The sequence below is a fragment of the Microtus ochrogaster genome, chromosome 5 (assembly GCF_000317375.1).
Source record: "Microtus ochrogaster isolate Prairie Vole_2 chromosome 5, MicOch1.0, whole genome shotgun sequence".
Classification (NCBI taxonomy): domain Eukaryota; kingdom Metazoa; phylum Chordata; class Mammalia; order Rodentia; family Cricetidae; genus Microtus; species Microtus ochrogaster.
This window is the reverse complement of record NC_022012.1, coordinates 47637575-47663048: the sequence shown is the minus strand read 5'-3', so window position 1 is coordinate 47663048 and position 25474 is coordinate 47637575. Positions and strand designations below refer to the sequence as shown.

The window sequence follows — 25474 nt, the reverse complement described above, 5'->3', positions numbered from 1 at the left end:
CCTGAATCACTGTGGACTTCACTTTTCTAATGGCGGTCTTATGGTGTTACAGGATAACCTGTGGAAGGCGGACCACGATATTCATAATGAGATTCATTTGCATTACGTCCTCCTGGAATCCAGGTCAGTGCAGGTGAATTGTTTAACGACTGCTGGATTTCATCACAGTGCACATATTCCCCCCCCCCCCCAATCAGGGACAATAAAAAAACTCTTCAGAGAAAGCTGTATAGAGGCATTTCTTTTTGACCTGAGGTAAAACATTAAACATTATTATCAGCCTGTATGTCTGCCAGTCTTTGATCTCAGAATATCTGCTTGGATTATATTTAAACCACAAGGTTTTTCAAGGTTTCGGTTCATAGGATCTAATGAAACCCACTTCAGATGAAGTAAGCAAGGGGCTTCAGAAACTAAGTTCAGGCCTCGATTTGTTTAGAACATTTTAGTAAGAACTATCGTTAGCATTTGTCTCTGTGGTTCCTGGTGTTCCCAGGGAGATCTGATGTGTGAACTTACCTTGAAAAAGCTCAGTCTCGAGCAGGGAAGAATCCCAGGGTGGAGGTATGCCACTCTCCTCCCTCATGATGGCTGGCTTAGGGACAAACACACTGGCAACTGGCTGATTTCCAACCGGTGAATTGTATATTTTTGCCTGTCAATTTTAAAATAAAAATATGAGATTTCACATCTTCTCTAGCTAAAATAGTCATATGTTCTCCTAAAAATATCAATGGTTCTAGTCTAGGAACTGCTGATTAATTTTCTGACTATTTATGTCTCAATTTAGTGTTTTCTTATTTTTGCCATTTACAATGGAGCAGGAACTCCCTTACACATGCCCTCATATGCTTGCTTTCCTAGATAAATATTCACACATACATTATCCTACACACGCACTCGTATGTATAGTCGACTATGCACACACTCACATGTATGTTCCCTTATACATATTGTCATATGCACACTTCTCTATACGTATCCTAGGCATGGTCTCCCACACAGACCGTCACATGCATTATCCCCTATACATGCCCCTATATGCATATTCCCTATATAGGCCCATATGTCCACTCCCCTATATATTCCTTTGCAATACACTATCCTACACACATTCATATATACACTCCCTGCACATACATTCATATGTATAACCTCCTATACATAATTCAATGTATGTTCTTTCTTTTAATAACAGTGTTAAGGCAGACTCCTACAGAATTAAACAGCAACCAGGAAATTAACCTTTCTCAAGTTGGGAATACTGTCTCCATGGCGCCAATGGCTGGGACTTTGGATTTCCTAACTCTGCATTTTCTATCAAAAGCATCTTAGCCGCCATCTAGGTGGACCTTGAGTTTTGCGAACTCAAAGGGCTTTGGAAAAGATAGTGTTTCTATCCAGAGGCTATTCCGAATGACAGAACATGAAAGAAACAAAGAGAGTGATTAAATACATGTGACATGAAAATCGAAGGGAGGAAAGGGACCAGAGGGCAGAGGACAGAAAGGAGGCCATGAGCAATCAGGGGATGAGGGTCAAGACAAAATAAAGTATGGAGATGCCAGACCAGAACTCATCACAGTCATGTTAATTTTTAAAACAAATCAGATTATATTTTAAGAGGAAGACAAGAAGAATGGAGACCCCCCAAGCCCCTCCCACCCTGAGCAGATTCAGTAGTTCTGAAATGAAGGCATTGAAAGGTAAGATTTTGCCTATCTTTTTAAATCACTGCTCCTTTTAAAGGATTTAGGAGACAGATGCAAAGCTAAAGTTATATTCCTTAAAACAAACAAACAACTAGCAAGTGTTCATGCTGCTATCAGGTTCAATCACTGTCTTACTTACAACCTTAGTTTGTCTTTTTAACACTGGGACAATTACCCACGCCACTCCTTCACTGTCCTGTGCGAGAACCCGGCCTGCATTTCCAGGCCCCTGCCTCATCTCTGCCTGGCTGTTGGGGTCGCTGAGCAGGACCAGCAGCTGTGGTTCTTGTCCCTGTATCTCCAGCTCACTCTGCTGTCCCACCCTGGCCTTTCGAGTCCCTCTGCTCTCTAGACTCCCCTCTCCACCTCACAGAATATCTCCCCTCTCCACCTCACAGAACATCTCATCTTGTCTATAAAGCCGAGGCCAAAGGCCTAACCTTTGCCAAGACCTTGATTTTTAAATTCCTTCACCATAGGCTGAAAGTCAGGGTCCTCTTGCACCCTCACGCCTCCCTTATTTCTTCCAGAAGCCTGCCCAAATCTCATGAATTTGTGTTTGTAGCTTTTTTTTCCCTTTTTTCTTTCTTTTTTTTTTTTTTGGTTCCTGTTCTGGAACTAGCTCTTGTAGACCAGGCTGGCCTCGAACTCACAGAGATCCGCCTGCCTCTGCCTCCCAAGTACTGGGATTAACGGCGTGTGCCACCACCGCCTGGCTTGTGTTTGTAGCTTTATAGGCGTAAGTGAAGACCCACAAAGGGGGCTGAGTAATAAAGAAACAATACTCCCATGATAACTTATTCATTCCTGGATATAGCCTATCACACTAATATAAAAACCTAAAGTAAACAAACAGAACCTATAGATACCCATTTGACAGAAGGAAACTGAAAGTTAATTACTTGAAAAAAAATGGTTAAAGTGAGTTCTTTATCCCTAGAGTATGAAGAGGCTTCTCTTTTGTACTCTTCTGTGGCTCTTTAACTTTCTAGTTTTGTTTTGTTGTTTTGAGACAGGGTCTCAGTAGCCCAGGCTGACTTGGAACTGACTAGATAGCCTACCAGGCTGGCCTCAACTTCAGAGCAATTTTCCTGTCTCCGTCTCTCCAGTGATTAGAAGTGTGTACCACAACACTGACTCGATTCTCTATTTGAATAATAATTTATTATAGATGCTATAAATCCATTATTCCCAAACCTATAGTTTTGGTACTTGGTGTAGGCTTCCTGGATAAAGGTCACCAAGCACCATTATCTCTTAACCATTTAACACCCAAACAAACTTCGGATTTCCTCTATGCAGAGCAGCGTACAGGCCTGTGGCCTCCTGGATCATGATTCTGCATAACAAACACTTTTAGTGAAATGGAAAATATGTGAGCTGGGGGCTCAAGTGAGAGATGAGCCTCTGGAGCTGGAAGGTTCCTCTATCTGGGGACCAGGTTCTTCTCATCAGGACCAACGCTACACACTCAACACACCCGTGCTACCTCCGGTAGAGAGATGTGAATTGAATGACTAAGAGGAACCCCAAGATTTTACTAATAATATGCAGCATTAACTCGGAAGCTGGTCAGTGGTTGGTACCTGGCATAAAGAGGACTAAGTGTCACCTTTGCTCTCCAGACTCTTTATTTGAGCGGTAAGTGAGATTGTCTGTAGTTGTTGCCTTAACCAGAAGCAAGTGAGCGCTGACTGTCAACGCCATTACTTCAAGGACTTTGAGTGGGATACTTCTCGGTATTTTAATAGTCCCACAAAGTTGGTGCTACTATTGTCCCCAACTTCAGAAAACTGAAGTTTCAAGAGGCCTTGCCATTTGCTTAGGTCCCACTGCAGTGGGGTGAGGATTCGTCCCCAGGCTGTTGGACTTTAGAACGCTACTGAATCTCTCTGCTCCTGGAAGAATCCCGCAGTTCTTGGTCTATCACAATGCTGTATCCAGGTAGCGGGAATTTTCATCAACGAAACACAGGTCCCACGGTACCTTGGGAGCAGCTGCAGTCCTTCCTGACGCAGACCAGACGGACATTGGCCCTCGGTTGGGGCTCAGTCTTGCCCTCCTTACTGCACGGTCGCCATGAAACGAGACGTTTATTTCCCCTTCTTCGCTAAGAGTGTGAAGCTCAAACTCCTCTTTACAGTAAAATCATGTCAAGGTGCTTTCTCAGCTTTTGACGTAAGCCTTTTTTCCCCTCTGTCCAGATTCCCTGTGCTCCAAGCTCTGACACATTGTCCCAAATATCACGGACTTCTTGACCTTTGTCCCTGTATCCTTGATTTTCGTTCTTTCTCAACCTTTTCTCTTAGAAACGGCTACCGTCCTCCAAAGTCCAGGCTTTACTCTCCCCCCAGGAGCCTGTTTCCAATGCTCTCAAGCAGAGCTCGTTCCCACCGTTCTTCTCGACACCTCTGGCATTCCACAGCACAGCGTCATGTCTAAAGCTGGTCTCTCTTCACTTCTGCTGACACTAGCTCTCTTTTGCTCCTCCCTACCAAAAATTTCACTCTCCTAAGCAAGGATTCAGACAGGTGAGTCAGACCCTGGAAGTGGCAATGCATTCTTATTTGTATCACAAACACCAACACAACACGCAGACGGCAAGGGGTGATTACTGCCAAATTCAATGTGGCCCCACCCCAGCAATACTTTCTCCTTCTGAACTTCCCAAAACTGTTTTTAAAAATTTGTGTGAGGAGGTGGTAGTGTGCTGTGTGCATACATGTGCATGTGTATATGAAATGTGAAGGTACATATACCCATGTGTGTACCTACCAAAGTCAGGAGGATGTCATGCCTTCCTCTGTCACATTCCATGTTATTCTCTGGCTAGGGTCACTCACTGAATCTGAAGCCTGTTGCTTTGGCTAGACCTGGTGGCTACTGAGTCCCCATGACTCACTAATTTCCACCTCCCAATGCTGGAGTCACAGGAATGTGTCCTGGCTCTTATGTAGGAGCTGGAGATTTGAACTCAGGTCCTCATGCTTATACAGCAAGTGTTCTTCCCCACAGAGTCACTCCCTTGCCCCTCTAATACATCTTTTTTCCTACTCATATGCTATATACTTTTTTTTCGAGATAGGGTTTTTCTGTAGCTTTGGAGCATATCCTGGAACTAGCTCTTGTAGATCAGGCTGGCCTCGAACTCACAGAGATCCGCCTGCCTCTGCCTCCCGAGTGCTGGGATTAAAGGCGTGTGCCACCACCACCCAGCTAACATTCCTATTTTTAACACAATTACTCATCCATTTTAAAAAATAATTGTAGATCTAGAGAGATGACTCAGCTGTTAAGAGCACTGGTTATTCTTCCAGAGGACCTGGGTTCGATTCCCAGCACCCAGATGGTTGCTACTAACTATCTGGAACTCCAGTTCCAAGGGATTGAATGTCTTCTTCTGACCTCTGTGGGCACTGCACGCATGTGGTGTACAGACACACATGCAGGCAAAACACTCAGACATAAAATATAAATTAATAAATCTTTAAAACTATTTATTTATTTGAGGGAGTGTGTGCCCTGGCATGGCTGTGGAGCTCAGAGGACAGCTTGTAGGAATCAGGTCTTTCATTCTCCCATGCGGGGTTTCAGAGGTGGAGGTTGTCAGGCGTGGTGGCAAGTATGTTTCTTTACCCTCTAAGCCCTCTTACTTTTTAATACAATATTATTTCCCATATCTTTTCTCCTTGGACCGTTATAACGAATGTGCGATCTAGTTAAGGGTTGTTCCCATTTTGGGGATAAAACAAGCAAAATTCAGGTAAGTGTCTTACTGACATCACAGGAATGACTTCTACAGCGGCGGCTAGTCACACCCATCTGACCTGATCCCAAACCCTGATCTGTGACTTCTGCTAATGTACATATCAACATGACAATCCCTCTGAAAGGGGGAACCTCACCTTAAACACTCCCTGGCCTCCCGTGTGGAGTGACACCGTGCACGTAGTTAGGAACTGATTTACGACACGTCAAGATAGGAAACCACAGAGGGGAGGCTACTAGAAAAATTATTACATAATTGAGCTATTGAAAAGGATTCTCTCTCCACTCAGAAGGCGGAGGCAGGCTGATCTTTGAGTTCAAGGCCAGCCTAGTCTACAGAGCGAGTTCCAGGAGAGCCAGGGCTACACAGAGAAACCCTGTCTCGGATTTTTCTCTATTAGAACTCAGAAAAGCATGCTGGGGGGAGGACAGCACGGTGGTTACACATAAAATGCGACACAGTCGAAGCCTGGTTCTTCCCAGGTGGGGTTAGCTACATCAGTGGTTTTCAACCTGTGGGTCTCAACCCCCACGGAAGCCAAATGACTCTTTCACAGGGGGTTGCTTGTCAGATACACTGCTTATCAAATATTTACATTATAATTTATAACAATAGCAGATTACAGTTATGAAGCAGTAATAAAAATAACTTTATGGTTGGGGGGTCACTATAAATGAGGAGCTGTATTAAAGGATCACAGCGTTAGGAAGGTTCAGAACCACTGCTCTACATGGCTCTGGGAAAATTACTTAACCTTGTGCCTTAGTGACTTTGTTGGTAAAATGAAACTAAAGCCAGTAACAAAGCAATACTTCCTCTGCTAAGAAGACTGGTTTAACAGCGGGGAGCTGCTGAGAATGGGATCCAGGCCCTAGGTGAGTCCTTCACACTGACTGATACCGTTCTTGGGTTATGGAGAACTTTCTGGAAAACTCCTGAGAGTGTGTTGAACTTAAGAGCAAGGCAGGTTCCCCACAGTACACTGTAGGATTTAGGACTTTCAGGAAACAGGGGACATAAAAGCCAAGGGGAGAGACAAGCCCTTTACCACAATGTCAATGCCCTCTGCTGATACTGTCTGCAGTGTTGACATAACTAAACAAACAGAGCTCCTGTCAGAGGGTAACCTTCAAACATCTGAGAACTTCCTAGGGCAGCCAAACCTGCAGAGCGGCTGTGGGAGCTGGAACCCACGCTGCCTGATATTATCAAACGCCTTGGTAAAGTCAACAAATTAAAATTTCAAGGTGCTCCCAGGTTTGTCCTGTGTCTGCTTTCCAGCAGAGATTACATTCAGCAACCTGCTCCAGGCTCTGTGGCTTAAAAATCATGTATTCGTTCCTGCTTTCAGGTCCTGGACACACATGCTAGCTATCCCAGAGGGATACAGAGAACTGAGGATGCTAGCTACTTGGTAAATGCCACATTGGAGATGCATCCCTCCAGATAACAACGCTGGTTGTAGCAAGCTAAGCGAGAAGGCATTCAGAAAAACTAAGAACAATTAGCTGGCCCAGGAAACATTTTTTTTTAATAGCTTGAGTTAGCCTTCCACTTGGTATGTAGCAGAGACTGCTGTGAACTTCTGACCCTCCTGCCTTCACCTCCCAAGTGTTGGAATTACAGGCACTCATTGCCCGCCACACAGTGGGTTTGTCTGGTGTTTGCACATGCAAGTGTACATGTGTGTTGAGATACAGTCTTGTAGAGCCCAGGCCCAGGCTGGTCTTGAACACGCTATGTATACAGAGTAGGGAGACTCTGTTACACGTCACGCAGTACATTAGACTGTGCTGAGTCTGGGAGGAATCTTGGGCGAGGTGATCTTTAAGTTTCTATCTAACACCAAACATCTAGTAAGTTGTGTGAATGTTTAAATAGCAACTGCTGTGTCTTCTGAGAGGAGGGTCATTCAATAGTAAACCTCGCATGAAATACTATCGTCCCCCGGACCATCCTACCCTGCTGCCAATCAAGTGGTGGGAAGTTTATCACCTCAGATCTTGGCAAGAATTCTTGTGGCATCAGTGGTCAGCTTCCAGGGTAGCACACACAGTTCTAGCTTCAGGCAGAACTTCCTTCCTTTTCCTTTTGTCACTGGTGGGAGCTTCCAGTCACTCTCAGTCGCTCACTGTCAAGTCCCTTATATGCTAAGAGCTCATTGAAATAGTTCGTTGAAAGTGGCAACCAAGAGTCTCAAAGGAAAATATCTGCCGATCCTCAGATTCACGTTTCAAATCTCAAGAATGCCATGTTACCCTGCCACTTTATACATCACAGGTGCCCACCTTGCTCTTTCTACAGACTCTACATCTTATTCACATCCCTAGACTCATGAACATCGGAGGATGCTCAAACATTCCTCCAGCCAAACTGAGAGAGCAGAAGCATCTAGAACCATAACCTTGTCTTCTTAGAAACCAGAAGTAGAGGCAGAGTGGGTGCCACCCCTGTTCACTGCTGAGCTAGGGTAAAACCTCTGCAGGGAGTAGTTCACTGGGGTCTACATGCAAAGAGCACATCAGGGCGGGTCGGCTGGAGGCCCAGCTGTTCCAGCTGTTGAAGGTTCAGACACGGCTTTTCTAATTGGAGTCTAGCATTTACCTTTGATTCCCCGGATACTACGGCAGTTGTGTCCCTCACAGACACAGGAGGCGCCACACGGTCATCACACCTGTGGGAAGAATTTAAAATCATTTCTTTGAAGAGGTTGACTTTCACCAGGAATAAAAACCAATAACAGTACATTTACCATTACAGGTCACTATCCAGAGAGGATAAGAAGCATTTTCTACTGAAGGACGCCTCACTGAGTAAAATTTCAGAAAACTTTCGCATGGTAGCTTAGAGTTGATGTTCCTACTTTTGCTGCCCAAGTGGATTTGCATTTGAGCACAGTGTGAAAACACGTGACAGACCGTCTAAGCTGCTGAATGTTTATTCATCGGTGTGTCCCACACGGATTTCACTCAGATGCCCCACACCTTCAGGGCAGAGATCATGGATGCTTCCATTTCACTGATGATCAAAAAGTGCAGTGAATTTGGGAGACAGAGCTCGGGAAAGAGTCAGTGTCCCGGCTGGGAACTGGATGCAGGCTCTAAGTTTCCAGTTGGCCTGGCAGCAAGACTCAGCAGGCAAAGGCACTTGCCACCAAGCCTGCTGAGCAGAGTCGGATCCCGGGTTCCCATGTGATGGAGAGAGAGAAACAGCTCCTACACATTATGCTCTGACTCTCATACACATGCTGTGGTCTGCACACGCCATCTCCCCCACGAAGTAAATAATTATAAAAATGAGAAAAGACAGGCGCTGAGCTTGTCAGTCTGTAATCCTGTGCCAACGTGCGCTCTTCCTGATCCTATTCAGGGTCAGCAGACTGCCATGACTCACAGCTCTTTGTGAAATTAGGCCACCTCCTCCACCAAGGCAGCAGCAAGGGAGTCCAGAGTTACACAAGCTGGGACTGTGGACGGGAGCAGTCAAAAGCAGCTGGGCGACAGCTATCCGCCATCTGTTTCATCCTTCATGGTTAGTGAAAGTTGACCATAAAAGCCGGACACCAACGGTTTTCTATTTTAAAGACATCCATAGCTGTTTTATAGTTGAGTTCAGATTTTGACCAGAAAATGAATTAATGTTGTGGATTTTTTTTCATATTATCCTGAAATATAAGTTATACTAATAATATCTGCATGTTAAACACAGGTCAGGATTCCTTACCCAGTGTGCTTGGGACCAGAAGTGTTTTAATTTTTCTCTCCTTCCTTTCCCTCCTTTCTCTTTCTCTTCCTCCCTCCCTCCCTCCCTCCCTCTCTCCCTCCCTCCCTCTCTCTGTCCCTTCCTTCCTGTCTGTTTTTGAAACAAGGGCTAAGTTGCCAAGGCTAATCTTGAATCTGGACTCTATCTGACTCGGGTTTTTTGTTTTGTTTTGTGAGACAGGGTTTCTCTGTATAACAGTCCTGCCTGTCCTGGAACTTTCTTTGTAGACCAGGCTGGCCTTAAACTCAATGAGATCCACCTGCCTCTGCCTTCTGAGTGCTGGGATTAAAAGAGTGCACCACCACTGCCTAGCTCTGACTCAGGGTTTTAAGTAGCTAGAATTACAGGCCTGTGCCAATAAGCTCAGTTCTGTTTAAAATGTGAATATTTGCACTAATTAAGGAGATGGGTTGGGAATGGGACCCAAGTATAAACAGAAAATTCATTTGTTTGAGAAACATCTTACACGTGGTGCCTGAAGATGATGTAATCCGACTGCAGCCTATCACATGAGGTCATGTGGTTGGATGTGGAATTCTCTATCTGTAGAATCATCAACAGGTTCAAATTTTAGGGAATGGGCAGCGAGAGGCCTTAACCAGTAAAGGCACATACCATCAAGTCTGGTGGCCTGAGTTCAACCCCTAAACCCACACAGTGGCAGGAGAGATCCTCCTTAGACAGTCGTTCCCCTGAACCCCACACACGTGCTACAGCACACACAGGCCCGCGTACATACCCAACAAATAACAAGCAAGTAAGTGTAAACAATATTTAAAATTTCAAGTTTGAGGTTTTTGGATTAGGGCGGGTGCACCGTGTTTATTCACTTGCCTTGTGAGTCAAAGTTTCACTATGCTTCTCTTGCTGGCCTGACCTCACTATGTAAAGCAGGCAGGCCTAGAACCTGCCACAACCCTGCATCTGCTCCTGAGATTACAGGCGTGCGTTGCCTCATCTGCTTCTGGTCTTCCCGTCTATGCCTGATGAAGCTACGTTCCTCCTACAAGTATTGTGTACACAAACCAGTGTTGTTTTGAAATCTTTGAAGGAAACGAATGCAGCCGAGAGAGGCAGTCTCTGTTTTCAGAACACTTTCACCCAAAGGAAGCACGAAGAGCTGAGACACCACTTGAGCCTTGACAAGGAGGATAAAGAGGGTGAGCTAATGCGTGGGCAGTGTGGAGTGGACACACGCACTTCCAGGGGACGCCCTGACGAGGCAGGAGGGAGAAGATGGCGGAGAACTGCCCTGGAGACCAAAGGGCAGGATGGGTAAAAGCTGGGAGCCTGATGCCCTCGTGCAGGCCTGCATTCTCAGCACTCTGGAGGCAGAGGACGATGCACAGCTGGAGGCCAGCCTGATCTACACAGCAAGTTCCAGGGTGGCCAGGCCTGCATAATGAGACCCTGTCTCACAAGCAAGCAAGCAAACAATAAAGGGTCGGAGAGCTGGCTCAGCAGTTAAAAGCACGGGTGCTCTTCTAGAGGACCCAGGTTTGATTCTCAGCATGGACATGGCGGCTCATAACCCTATGTCAGGGATCCAACATCTTCTTCTGGCTCCATAGGCACCAGGCACGTACCTGATACACAGACATATTTGGAGACTGAACACCCACCCAAACACATAAAAAAATAAATAAAACTTAAAAATAAATAGAATTTAAAAATAAATAAATAAAATTAAAATAAATAGATAAACACACTGTCCCAGAACAAAAGGCTTGGAGATAGGAATATTACCAGTTCGGGTAGGAACTGGCAAGCAATGCAGTTAGCCGCAAGCCAAGAGTACATACAACCCAGATGGTGCCAGTTCTTGCTCTTTTTATAATCCTAGTGGCTGCAGCCCTCACTGCACCCCACAGCCGGCCTTGCACTATCTCACTAGGTCCCCATCTGGTTCGGAATCAGTGCAGCAGGGGTAGGATGCTGAGCGTGGCAAGCGGGCAGGAAATGTCTCCAATGTCACAGACAGAACAGATCGCCATCACGTGCAGAGGCACAGAGTCGAAGGATGTGTGTTTGTCCGGTGTGTGCCTTGCTGTGTGTGCTACCGTTCACTCTGTAAGAGGGGAACGTCCAGCTGCCTGGGAGGCCTTCCGCAAGCATCTCTGGTGTCACGAAGGCTGTGCTGGAAAAAGCCCTCTGGACTTGGCGAAAATAGCTCACCTTCTGCCTTGACCTCCAAGTCCGTCATGATGTCACACCGCAGGAATCTCTCACAAATGCCCTCACCCCTTCCATTACAGCCATCCTGCCTGCTACTAATCCTGCTTCTCTTCTGGAACCCCTTCCACCCTTCACGCCAACAACAGGGAGAGCTTTGGAAAATTCAGACTCCATCTTTTCAGTCCCCAACTAAAAATCCCGGAGGGAATTGTTCAAAATCTTAACATGACACAAGGCTTTTCTCTTAAAAAAAAAGTTTTTGTTATTCCGTTTATTTAATCATTTATTTTGTGTGTGTTTAAGCACACGTACACAAGTGCACACAGAGGTCAAAGGACAATTTCTAGGAGTTGGTTCTGTCTTTCCACCGCGTGTGTTCTGGGCATCACACGGGTCACCAGGTTTGATGGCAGGTGTCTTTACCTATAGAAGCAGCTCACTAGCCCAAGGCTTTCGTTTTATCTGGTGAACCTCTTAAGCAAGCCCTTACCCACCCAACCTTATCTCTCAGCTCTCCTCCTAGGCATCCCTGACCTGCCAACTTAGTTCCACCTCAATTATCCTCTCATTTCCACGCCTTTGCAGATGCCGTGTAGAAATCCCCCTGCAACAGGGCGGGGCAGGGCTCGGGAATATTCTTTTCTAACACTTGGATCACTGAGAAGATCCGCCTATCAGGTCACAGGCAGCTAGACCCCGTGAGTTAGACGTGAGCTTTATGTATTTCCATCCTCACTCCTTTCTATCCGGTCAACAAACCCTACTGACTCCAACTCAGTATCCATTCTTGTCTCTGCATCAAGCTGCCATTACCCTGGTCCCAGCATCACCCATCAGCTCTTGCCTTTCTAGCACAGCAACCCTTCACTGTCCTGATGTCTCCAAGCGTGTTCCCAATCCATCTCTGTACGTGAGCCACAGTGATCAGGACAAATTGAACCCTTCCTCTTCTTGAAAACTTTTACTTGCTTTGTAGTGAAACGTGAGGCTATTCTCTGTATCCACAAAACCCTGCTCGGCCTAGTCTTTACACACCCAACTTCCCGATGTCCGCTCGGCCAGAGGGAATTTATCAGACACCTGAGCTTTTGCAGGTACTGTCTTCTTCCTGGACCATTATCTTACACTTGAAGGATGATATAGAGGTCACTTCCTCCAGAAGACTGAACCAGACTTACACTAAAGCCCTGTCCCGCACACAGGCTCCCACGCCATATGGGTCTTCTCCGCTGTAGCCTTTTTCTTGGCCTCTGATTTTGTCTCACCCTCACAAGAATCCAGCATGTGGAGGGGAGTCCTGTCTATGCTGGTCCTGCGGAATTCACGTGCTGTCCGGTTAAGTCAATGTGTGGTCCTTCCGCTGCTCCCATTGGCTCTTCCTTTGATCCACCATCCACCTAGTTCCTCAAGGCAGAGTGGAAGGAATCTCACCTCTGCTTCTCCTTCCTCCTCACCCACCACATCCACTCGAAATCCCACACAGCTCTGTTATCCCAGTAAGGTAGCGAGCGGTTTCTTGTTGTGATCAATACCCGACAAGCATAAGGGTAGGGGTGAAGGGTTTATTTGGCTCATGGTAAGATACACCTGGGGCATGTCTCCATGATGACTCTAAATGCAGTCCAGTTGGTAACTGAGATTAAATACCATAAATCTCCTCCCACCAGCGTTGACTCTCAGTCTCATTTGCATTTGTCTGTTTTTTTTTTTTTTTTTTTTTTTTTTTTTTTTTTTTTTTTTTTTGAGACAAGGTCTTATGTAGCCCAGGTTGGCCTCGTACTGGTTTTTTTTTTTTTTTTGAGACAAGGTCTTATGTAGTCCAGGTTGGCCTCGTACTCACACTCACCACGTAGCTGAGACTGGAAGGCAGGGGATCACAGCTATGCTCCATCATGCCAACATTCCTGCTCTGCTGACTCCAATGTTTCTCCCTCCCTCAAATCCTTTTTTTTTTGGTTTTTCAATACAGGGCTTTTCTGTGTAACAGTCCTAGCTGTCCTGGAACTAGCTCTTGCCTGGCCTCGAACCCACAGGAATCTGCCCACCTCTGCCTCCCGAGTGCTGGGATTAAAGGTGTGCACCACCACTGCCTGGCCTCAAATCCATTCTTTGTGCTATAAATTGGAGCAAAGATTCTTTTTCCTTGGCACTACTGATGCTGCTTTTCCTGAGGTGGGCTGTCTTAATTGCCTCAATGTTCCTCAGCACCCCTGACCTCCACCCTCACTTCAGCCGTGAAAACTGGACACATCTTAGAGCATTGCTGAGTGTCTGTCAGGGTACCCACATGCCCTTGGCTGAGAAACCGTGGACCTGAAGGGATCTTTCTAACATGAAAACCAGATACTGCTGACTTGAACTGACTTCGTGAGTCTCTATGACTGAGATGGATTCGGCTTTCTCTGGTTACTACATCATTGCTTGGTATAGACTCTTGTCTCTTAGTCACCTAGTGTGGTCCTCTTCCTCCAGGAAGCCTCTGGACCCTCTAGTTTAGTTAAGAACTTCCTGGCAGGAAGATCCTCAGTCGCCCAGATACTCGCCATGTCTATCTGCTGTGACCCGGGTTACACCTGGGCCACACGGAATCCCTGTGTGAGTTCAAAGGACACGATTTCCTTCACCGTCTTTTGCCAGAATTGCCAAAGTAAAGAACGGATTTGGTGGTACTCTCCTTTAATCCCAGCACTCAGAAGGCAGAGGCAGACGGGTCTCTGAGTTGGAGGCCAACTTGGTTTACAGAGTGAGTTTCAGGACAGCCAAGGCTACATAGAGAAACCCTTTGTCTTGACAAACAAACAAACAAACCAAAACAACAACAAAAGGAAGAGCAGAGCAGAGCAGTTGTGAGGCGGGCCAGCCGCTGCATGGGACAATCAGGTGCCTTCATTAGATTACAGTCCTCTGGGAAGGGACTTGGCTTTCGGTCCCTACTTTACCTCCAACACAGTAAATGTGCTGTCTGATTCTGGCCACGGCTTTGATAAAAACTTGATACTACATAAAAGTAAAGCTATTGTCTTGGCTATTATCACCCACGTTAGCGATTGTTACAGCAGGGCTCCAGATTATCCCAGAGAAATAAAATAAAGCTCTTGGTTCCCATCCTTGTGCCTACTAAGGCAGATTCCACAACCTGATCATCTCTTGATGGAACACTGCCCCTGAGACTCAGACTGAATAAAGGTAACTGGACCAACAGGAAGCCACTGGCTTCTCAGGATGGGAAAAGCCAGACTGTCCCCATGTCTTGCTTCTCCCTGGTGCTTCTCTGTCTACACCATGCCAGAGACCACAGAGAGAACACAGCCTGAGAGAGAAAGATCTCACTCGCTCTGAGGCCTCTGGCTAAGGGTCTTAGAGTCTTCTCTATTTCAGCTCAAGACTTTCCAGCTAGAAAATGAGGAGGGGAAAGAAGGAAAGAGGGAGTGGGAGGCACAGAGAGAATCTAAATTCAGGGAAAATATGATGTATCTTTTAACTTTCCAAAATAGTCTTTGACCTTTCTGCTTACGTAAGGGAGTTTGCAGCTGAAAGGCCCAAGCTGTGTACGCCCTATGGATCAGGCAAATTTGGGCACGTCTGAGAAGTGGCTAGGTGGAGCCACCAAAGCTCCTTGCATTTGAAGGGAATAACATCACCCCTAAAGGAGCAGGAGAGTGAACCTGCATTCTCACCCCAAAGTCTCAGTTATCAGTCCAACTGTAGCCATGTTGGGGACAGTCACTTCTGTGTCACGCACTATGATAATCCTCCAAGGAAAGGAGGCTTGAATGTACATAATATCCATGGACTTTGCAAACTAGCTCCCCTGTGCTTTTATTTTGGGGCTACCCAAGGGAAAGAGCAAGGTTAAAAAAAACAAACAAGCTACATTCCTAAAATTGAAATAAGCAAGAGAATATATGGCTGTGGCTTCAGATGGTGGGTGGACAGAGGGTGGTGACTTTCTGATGGAGCATGCCAAAACACATTGCCTCATCACGGCAAGGAGGGAGTCATTTCTGGGAATCTGGACCAAGAAAGGAGTAGCTGAGGATGCTACTTGGAAGACTGGAGGGCCCAGGCAGTACACCATAGACACTTACTAAACTCTAGGGAGGGGACCTGGGGGAAAGCAGAGAGCGCCACAGGCCACAGACTTCAGCTACCTCATAACATGACCCAGGAGACACCCCTGCCGGAAGGTGTTGGGGGGAGCAGCGGGCACTGCATTAGGCTCATCTTGAACACACGGACAGCAACAAATAAACAATAAACACAAATGCTTTTCTTTCTTCCTGGGGTTTGAGGCAGTTCATTCATTTGCAAATAGCATTTAAATCATAACGGGAAAGCTGGACAGTATGACTTTTGGAAGGAGAGGATATGTGTGAAGCAGAAATCACTTGGATATTTTATAATTTATGGAATCACTGTGTTCCCGTTTTTTTTTTTTTCCATTGAAAGTAATAAACCAAAATTTCAAGATTCCACATACTGCTAGACCTGGTGCTCATGTCTGGAATCTCAATATTCCGGAGGCTCAGGTAAGAAGATTGCCATGGATTCCAGGCCAGGCAGGGGCACATAGAGTTCCAGGCCAGCCTGGACTACACACACACACACACACACACACACACACACACACACACACACACACACACACACACCTGGACTACACACACACACACATGTCATTCTAAGGTTCCCTAGTGGCTACTAGAAACCATAGACAGTACAAAATCCTGTACTAACCTTTATTTTCCTATACATAAACACCTATGTTAAAGCTTAACTCATATATTAGGCACAGGAAGAGAAAGATATCACCAACGAATAGCAAACGGGGATAACTAAAATATACTATAATAAAAGTTACACGAATCTAGATTTTTCTCTCTCTCAAGGCTTCTCCTCATCATATTGTAGTTTTCATTTGGGGTTGAGAATTAACTGGAGAGGGAGGGGGAACTATCTTGCTTTAAGTGGTTGGTCCTTAAAGTGAACAAGGATATTGTGACAAATTATGAAACCTACATCCCAATTTATTTTCTAAGAAAGGTTGTCTACTTTGCAGGGATATTTCTCAAGGAAAACTGAAGCACAGAGCTGAGCATGGTGGCACACGTTTATAATTGCAGAATCCAGAAGGCTGACACAGAAGGATTGTGAGTTCAAGGTCAGCTTGGGCTACCTGGTGAATTTGGGACTAGTTTGGGCACCACAAGACGTTGTCTCAAAAAACAGAACAAAACAAAACAAACAGCCAAAGCTTAAAAGAAGCAAATAATCTTGGTATGGTGGTGTATGCCTTTAATCTCAGTATTTAAGAGGCACGGGGATCTCTGTGAGTTCAAGGCCAGTCTGGTCTACAGAGTGAGCTCCAGGAGTACACAGAGAAACTGAGTTTCAAAAAAGAAATGCACGCTGGGCGGTGGTGGCGCACGCCTTTAATCCCAGCACTTGGGAGGCAGAGGCAGGCGGATCTCTGTGAGTTCGAGACCAGCCTGGTCTACAAGAGCTAGTTCCAGGACAGGCTCCAAAACCACAGAGAAACCCTGTCTCAGAAAACCAAAAAAAAAAAAAAAAAAAAACAAAAAGAAATGCAGAAGAAGAGGAGGAGGTGAAGGATTATTTACCTGATTATCAAGAGCTTTATGTAAAGTTTGATACTTTGTTTTTGTTTTTTGTCTTGGTTACTTTCCCTCTGAATACCACTCTGGAAAGTCAAATCGAGGTTGCCCTCTAACTCTGAATCGTCTGCCAGAGATGTAAATGCCTCTATATCATTCATTCATATCTTATAGCTAGATTAATAACTTTGATGTTGACTTTTGTGCCTGGTATTCAACTGTGTATTCGCTACAATGACAATCACAAATATGATTTGATAAAAGAAAAAGTTGAAAATAAACTGAAAAGTAAGTTGCTTCAAAAATTAACATTGTAGTATAAATTATACACCTTAAAAGGAATTCAAATAATTCATTAATGTGAAAAAATATTCTCTAAATTGCTTTGCTGACTTGCTCTCCAGGGCACCAAGCAGTCAAACCTTCTTTTGGCTTTCAGGAAGTAGAAACCTGAAGGTTGTCTGTCCTGTGCAACTAAGCTTCCCAGATCTCACCAGACTCTACCTCAGAGCTCAGGCAAGAAAGAGTTCCTGGGTCAGAAAGTATTTTAAAGGTTGTTTCTGTGTTCTGAAGATCAGAACTGCTAAAGGGAAATGCTACCTGGGATTAGAGAAGCCATGAATCCATATTAGCTGCCTTAGGAGACCTCCCCATGATGGAAAAATGTTTGTTCCTCTCACACTTGAGATTTTCATCTAAACACTGGAGTCAAGCTCCAACTTTAAAATAAAAAGCATGCGTTTTGCACAATCCTCCGAGACCTTGTGAGAATAAACACCAGTGTTTATCCTTCATTGCATTCTATCCTGGCAGAACAAATATTTGCCAAGGTAGAGACGGGAATATCAGTGTGAGTTTAAGGCCAGCCTGGGCTATGTGAGTTCTAGGACAGCCAAGGCTACTATATATATATATCTCAAAAGAAGGAACAAAAGCAAGCAAGTAAATAAAAGACATCACTATGAATGGTCATGTTAAGATAAACATTAGATATTCCCACTTAAAGTTTGAAAGGAAGATGTATTTGGGGTTGGTGAGATGTTTCTGTGGGTCAAAGTACAACTTGCTGCCAAGGCTGATGGCAGAAGTTGATCCCCAACCCACACAGTAGGACAGAACCAGCTCCTGGAAGTAGTCCTCTGACCTCTGCCGCACGTGTGCTATAATCCAGGCACACCTCCTCTCTGTCTTGCCTTTCTCTCTTTCTCAGACACACAGTAATAATAATAAAAAAAAATCAAAAAAATTTTTTAAGGGAAGAAAGATGTATTTAAAGATGCCAGTGTCTGGAAAGTACTGAAGCAATGACGTTTGTCATCTGTCTTCAGGCTGCAGTCAGCAGCTCAGGTGTTTGGTATCAGACAAGGACGTCTGCTGAACAGAGCCTGCAAGTTTTCTGTTTTATTTTTGCCCTCTGGCCAAAACACATACCATAAATGAAGATCCTAGATCTTAAGATCTATTATTTTCCTTGATCCACTTTTGCAGCAATCTGTAACAGGAGCTTGGAAGAAAACCAAAAAGCAAGCAAGCAAGCAAGCAAGCAAGCAAGCAAACAAACAAAAAACCAAAAACTAAACAAACAAAAAAACCGCACCCCCCCCCAAAAAAAACCCAAAACAAAATAAAATTCAAACAACAGCAACCAAAAGAAAAAAAAACAAAAACAAAAACAAAAAACCCACCAAAACCCAACAACAACAAAAAACAAACAAAAAGCAAAACAAAACCAACAAACCTGCCTATGGAGTATGCACGTTTCTTTCACTTTCCCCAGTTTCCCAAGCCATCTCGTTCTGCTCTATACCTCTCCCTTTAAAAAAAATCCAATTGCCTGAGATACAAATCACAGTGAAAACCTTCATTCCCCAACTCGCTGGCAATCAACCTTTCTCCTTGAACGAAATAGTTTCTACAAACCATGAAATATTTTTCAGTTTTAAACCTCCCAAACAACAATTGTCCCCAATGCTTTGTTTCGTTTATTAAAGCAACTCACCGACGAAGAGTATTCTTGGCAAGTGGCTCTGGAAGGTTCAGTTCCACTGATCCACATTTTGCTCTTATTTCATCAGAGAAAAGCCGAAAGTAAAAAGAAATCCGGGTGCTCCGCGAAGTCCCAGAGCCTCAACACACGCCCCAGCAGCTGCTTGCTGAGGCTCGTTTTTCAGGGACAGTGACCTCCAACACCTTTGATTTAGCGCTGCAACTCAATCTTAATGGTTCGCCAGGCAGGGAACACGTCACGTGCCAAGCCAACACCTTAAGAGGGTGGGAAGCGTTGTAACCAGGAAGACGTGCGGAAAATACTCAGCAGGTAGCTCAGTTACCCTGCAGAGCTGTGCTTGCTTGTCTGGAAACAACCCAATGACTGACACTCCCCGAGTGGAGGGGGACTGATTTATGCAGCGTCCAACCGCCAACTGTCTGCGTGCGCCCCTGCCTGCGCAGCTCCAAAAGTGGGCTCTCCCTCGCCTTAGACTGAAATTCTGGCCAACCACTCATGAACAGCGGCGTCAGCATTTCTGAAAATCAAATTCGTCTTCCTTTCTGTTTTGAAGTTGATTTTTCTCCACTTCTCTCCCCCCCGCCCCCCCAGCCCCTATCTGATACTTAACTCCACTTCTGGCGGAAGCACATGGTCCCCGAAAAGCAGCGATTTCAATTTATCTTTCCAGTCCAGGCACAGACACTGCTCCAGGCTCAGCAGAGGACTGTCAATAACTCTTTCCCAACACTTAACCCATGTTCTCCAGCTTCACCACCAGGTCAGCAGTTGCTTAAAAGGTAGCTTCCAGGTGAGCCGAGTTTCACAGTCCCTAAGCCGTGTCCCAGTGTGAGCGAGACACCGTTTACTCCTTCCTGTCTACCCGGACTTCAATTCTAAGAACAAACGCTGAACATTCTGGCCACTAAACAGGCCTCAGTACCAACTAATCAAGGAAACTGTCGCTTGAGCTGAGTTAAACTCACCCTTTTGGTCTTTGAGACTGAAGCTTGAGCGTCTCCTTCCCAGATCTTCTGAAAGAGAACAGTGAAGCAAAGGATGACCGGATGCTCGTTCGGGAAGAAACAGATGGCTTTTGGTTGGTTAGGTTTTTAGATCTTGATGTTTGTAATTCCAACGGATCTGGGGGGGGGGGGGAGAAGCGAAGATTTTTTTCACCATTAAAATACCTGCAGACGGGCTGGAGAGGTAGCTTGGTTGTGGAGTGCCTGCCTAGCATACACAGAACCCTGACTTCTAAGCCCCATTACTGATAGACGGGCACCTGCCAATGATTCCTGCTCTTGGCGGGTGGAGGCAGGTGGGTAAAAGCTCAAGGTACATATTAAATTTTAGATCAGACTGTGCTACACGATAACTTTTTAAAGTTTCAGAGTAATATACTTTTGTTTATTTTTAATTTGAGACAAGTTATGATCATATAGCTCCATCTGGCTGGGGAAGCCAGGCTGATCTCAAACTTGCGATCCTCCTGCCTCCTGTGGTTCCAGGCATCTGCTGCTACGCCTGCCTGCTTTCAGATAAATCTCCGTGGAAGAAGAAGGAAGGTGTGGCTTTTGTTTCCCCCTCCTGTGATCTAGAAGCAGCTAGCATCCCCACAGGACCCCAAGAACAAAGGGAATGCAGAGCTGCTTCTCAGGGTCCTGTGCTCCCAAGGTTCCGCTGGGGTAGAAAAACTTCACACTCCAGCAGAGTTTTCAGTATGTGTCACAGAATTCCTTGTTTGACCTCTCTGTGGGTCTTTCTCATTACACCTTCTACATAGATGTCCAACATCCCAGCTGCAAGCCAGGGGACCCATTCATTTCATAGCTTGCGGATCCAAGTATCTTTTAGAAAAATACCAGTTCTTTAAAATGAAGGAGTTTTTCATGTAACTCTTTGATGCCAAAGAGAGTAAATAGAAGGGAAATGAAACCATTTAGAGTGTTCCTTATTCTTTTCCAAAATCTATCCTGCTGTGGCATGTGATGTGTGTGTATATATACATACATGTATATATGTGTGCACCTATGTACATATATTTGGTTTATGCATATGCATGCAATATATGTATAATAACGTAACTTTATATATGAGCCTTCAATTTTAAATTTAAGGCCCATCAACATATACAAACACCATAATACCATAACCCTTTTGTGCACACTGATTTTTATAAATATTGGTGTTCAAGATAAGGCAAAGCCATCATGGTGTAAACATGGGCTCAATCTAAAAGTCTGAGTTTTGGGCTGGAGATGTGGGTAAGGGTCAGGCCGCTTGCCCAGTAGGCCTGCAGCCCTGTTGGATCCCCATCACCAGGGGCACCACTACCACACTTATCCCAGACGCAAATGAGAATCTGGACGTTTTTTTAGACTGTTTTCTTATGAGAGTTGTAGTTTTATCCATCTGTGCATCCAGAAATGCCGCCACCTGTTTCAGGGTGCTGCTCATGTTGACAATGTAAGGGAAAGCGGTCGACGGGACTGGTTCAGTAGCATGCTAGTTTATAGTCGACTCTCTGAGAGCTTGCCACGCTCATGGGTGTCCTGTGGGAACAGGTTTCACTACCCTCATTAAAAGCTTAAGAAAACTGGGTGAAGCGACAGGCTGGCAGTCACAACCGAGTGTCCACGGCGGGCGCCTACGGCCACCCGTGTGGAGGCGCTGAGATTGCAGAGGGAGTTTAGGTGAGAGGTGACTATGGTCTTGGGTAATTCTCCCTCTTCCTTTTCTTTCCATAGTTTTGGGAACAAGGTCTCATTCTGTAGTTCAGACTGGCCTGAAACTCATGACAATCTTCCTGTCTCAGCCTCTTGAGTGCTGGGATCAAAGGCACAAGCCATTGCAATCTTAATTCTTTTTACTTTTAAGTTTTCAGTGTCTTGATGTGTGTGAGTGTAGGTGTGAGGGTTTCTGCATGGCATGCTCATGCATAAACATGCATGTGGAGGTTGGGGAAACCTTAATTTGTCAGTCTTCACCCTTCCACCTTTGCTTGATATTTTGCTTCTATGCCCTGTGGCAGGGTAGCCCGTCCAGAGGCCTCTGAGAATTCTCCTGTCTCTAACCCCTATCTTCCACAGGAGAGCAAGGTGACAGCTTATTTACCGTGCACAGACCTACGTAGGTTCTGGGGATTTGAATTCAGGTCTTCACACTGTGCAGTAAGTGTTTTAGCTACGGAACTGTCTCCTTGGCCCTTAGGCTAATCCTTAGCACATATAATCCTATTTTATCCTATGAGGTAGACATTATGCCCATTTATAAATGAAAAACATATCGAAGTTTATCAAGAGTGAAAGCTTTGACCATATTCACAGTGAGATGTCTTAGGCATTTTGTCATCCACCTGAACTGTCTAGTGTATTCTATAGTACAAAACTTAAGTCCCTTAAACAGTCCTGAGCCCTAAATTGCTAAATTGCCAATACATGGATTTGTTATCTACAATACTGTGCCACGAGGCAAGGAAAAGATAACTTAAAGCAAAAAAAAAAAAAATCTTTTTTCTCACCATTTTTTGCCATTCCCTTCCGTAGCCTATATGTGAGTGGTGGTTTTAACATCTGGCTAACATCTGTTTCATTGCAAAACTTCTTTCTTTGAATTTCTTCGAACCATTCTCCAGTTGCTCCTTGAAGCCATCTGATATCCCTCTTTGTCTTTTGAAGTTTGCTGAAATAAAACAAAAATATCAGTGCACCATTCCAATCCATTCCTCATTTGAATAGACCTGTGTGATGAGCTGAACTTTGCACTACAGAGGCAGGAGAGGCTCATAACCTGAGGAAAAGCTGCCCTAGTTAGAATCTCTCTTTGATCACGGTGCACATATTTACACATATTGTTCTGTGGATGGTGCATTCTTCCATATACGATGACAACCTAAACGTTCTTACTGGTTGTTCAAATAATCACAGAGTCAATGACAAGAACCTTGGTTAAGCAATGTGTTAAGACCTGATCTAAAACAGCAACGAAATGATAGCTGTCCTAATGACATGCACAAACCGGAACATTCCGGTTCTGATTACTCATGCACTTATTCATTAATACATTAAATGCTTATTGAGCAACATTAACCAACTAAATGTTTATTGAGTCCCGTGTAGGCTGTGGGGAAGGTAATAGATAGGATCCTCACTCATCCAATTTAGTGGTCAGCAACTGAAGTTAACACGCAGATTGTCAGTGTAATCGATGGCCTTGGATGGTAAAATCTGCTCAACACAAAGACACAAAGACCAGGAATGTGACCAGTGTTAGTGTTCAGGCTGATGAGGACAGTGGCCACTGAGATGGAGGGAATATCATCCAGGGAGCAACTGTATGCAGCTGGTGCTCCCTGCGGGGTACTAGGTCTGGAAGCCTAACTCATCTATTTTTCCCATACTTTCCCTTATTCAGCTGTCTATCCAAAGAAAAATTGCTTTATGTCTTTAACTAATTCCTCTCCAAGATAAATTATTTCTCAGGAGGACTCTAGAAGTATTTGAAAATGATAGGTGTTAATCCAGAGGGAGACGACCCTGGATGAAGACCACGATGCCAACCTTAAAAGCAGATAGTTTAGCACTGATGAAAACTTTAGGATTGTCGGTTTCCAAATTTGGGAACTTCTAGTATTTGGGGAATTATTTCAAGTTCCTGGGGCTATAATCCTTTGTCTAAGGTCTTCTGGAAAGCACAAGTATTAGGACCGTGTGTGTGTGTGTGTGTGTGTGTGTGTGTGTGTGTGTGTGTGTGTGTGTGTATGTGTTTTGAGGAGGATGTCTTCCTATATATCCTAGACTGGCTTTGAACTCACAGCAATCCCTTTGCTTCAGTTTCTCAAGTGCTAGGATTACAGGTTTGATTCACTGTGCCTGGCTTCCGGGTTTCGTTTTCGTATTGCTGAGAAGATAGCAAGAAGACAGCCAAGTGGCCACTTTGGAGTTAAAGTCAATGAACCAAGAAGGCTGTAACTCACTTCTGCTTGAGGCTACGATACTGCCGTTTTATAAAAACGTATTTGAGAAGCCAGGGGTCATCCTGCCCAGACTTGCATTCTGAAAAGCATTAGGTAGCAGTGGCATTATTCAGCCCACAGCCTACAGATTCGTGCCAGTGCCTCTTTCTGCTGTTGTACCGCCCGTCACTTGGTCAGCCACTCCTACCTCTATTGCCATCTCCTCCACTCCTACCTCTATTGCCATCTCCTGTGCCAGCAAACAGAGAAACCCCCAGCATCTGCTTCCAATCAATATCGTCATTTCCCTTTAGAATGTCTCTCACCAGTCTGTGGATTCCATTTTCTTAGATCCCTCTCTAATTGTTGGTTACCCCAAAGCCTGACCCCTCCTCCTCTCCTAACATATCCATCTTTTTCAGAAGTTACCTGATTTAGGTTGCTCTATATAAACCTATATAGAGGGATTTTCCTGCTTTTATAGGCTTGATGCAAATTTAATTCTCTTGTAAAAATAATCACAGTCAGCCCCACTTCAAGCCCTACTCTGTGCTTGTACATGTGACCATCACTGTGTCTTTTCCATATTGGAGTCAAAGAAGCCAGTAACCCGTATTTCCCTGTGAATGCTCATATACTTTGAATTGTATCCCAGGAAATATATCTTAAAGTAAGAACCACTCTCAAGTACACAAATTTAAATGAATACCATGTAGTTGCTAACTATAATTATGTAGGCAATGTAGAATCCTAGCAATCTGGATGCAGTGTGAAGCAGAAAAGAAACAAAACATAGAATTGAATCTATGATTACAGTTATGCGAAAATGACACAAGCATTTGTATATACTAGGGGAAAATAGAAACATCTCATCTCTTACAGTAGAATAATTGTAGGTACTGTGTCTACGACTAGCCTTTTTTATATGTATTCTACAATTACAATGTATTAGAATAACCATTCCTTTCTCTTTAATTGTGAACTTTCACTACATTATCAATTTGAAAAATGTTCTACTTTTATAATTTCTAACTGTGGTTTTGTTGTTGTAGCTTTTTCCTGTGTTTTTACATGGTCAGGGTAAATGTATCCAGTATACACCTGGAGAAGGCCTTCCACTGTGCAGGTACTGGGGTAACTCAGTAGGCAGAGCAGGAATGGGTCCTCCCTAGGGAGACTGAAGTCTAACAGGAGAAAGCCCCAAGAATCCCACAATGACACAGATTAGCTAAATGGCAGTGCTGCATGTGACTTAGGAATTCAATACACATTTGAACTTTGGGGAAAGAACAGTGAGCAAATTAAGTCCCTCTTCTCACAGAATTCAAATTCTATTGGCATGGGGTACTGCGTGTGTGAGTCGTCAGCAAGAAAAAAGTAAAGAGGTGACAAGAGAGTGTGAAAAGGAGACCTGGTCTAGGGCAGCAATGAAGATTCCCTGAGATGATGAGGCAGAAGGACAAGAAAAAAGAAAGGTTCTTGCAGAGAGCATCATAG

General features: G+C 44.7%; 1 protein-coding gene across 2 annotated transcripts in view; it reads right to left on the bottom strand.

Annotated features, from left to right (window-relative positions):
* Exph5 (exophilin 5) overlaps positions 1–25474 on the bottom strand; it is a 73941-nt gene that overhangs the window by 12708 nt on the left and 35759 nt on the right. Inside the window, exons 2-5 of one of the 2 annotated variants that reach the window (XM_005347349.3) lie at positions 22544–22704; positions 20007–20163; positions 8086–8155; positions 520–655 (exon numbers count right to left, since the gene is read on the bottom strand). In XM_005347349.3, coding sequence (XP_005347406.1) covers positions 520–655; positions 8086–8155; positions 20007–20163; positions 22544–22704 — 524 coding nt within the window. Of the gene's footprint in view, positions 1–519; positions 656–8085; positions 8156–19032; positions 19274–20006; positions 20164–22543; positions 22705–25474 lie in introns of those variants that run through there. The other variant, XM_026779136.1, reaches the window with a different exon arrangement.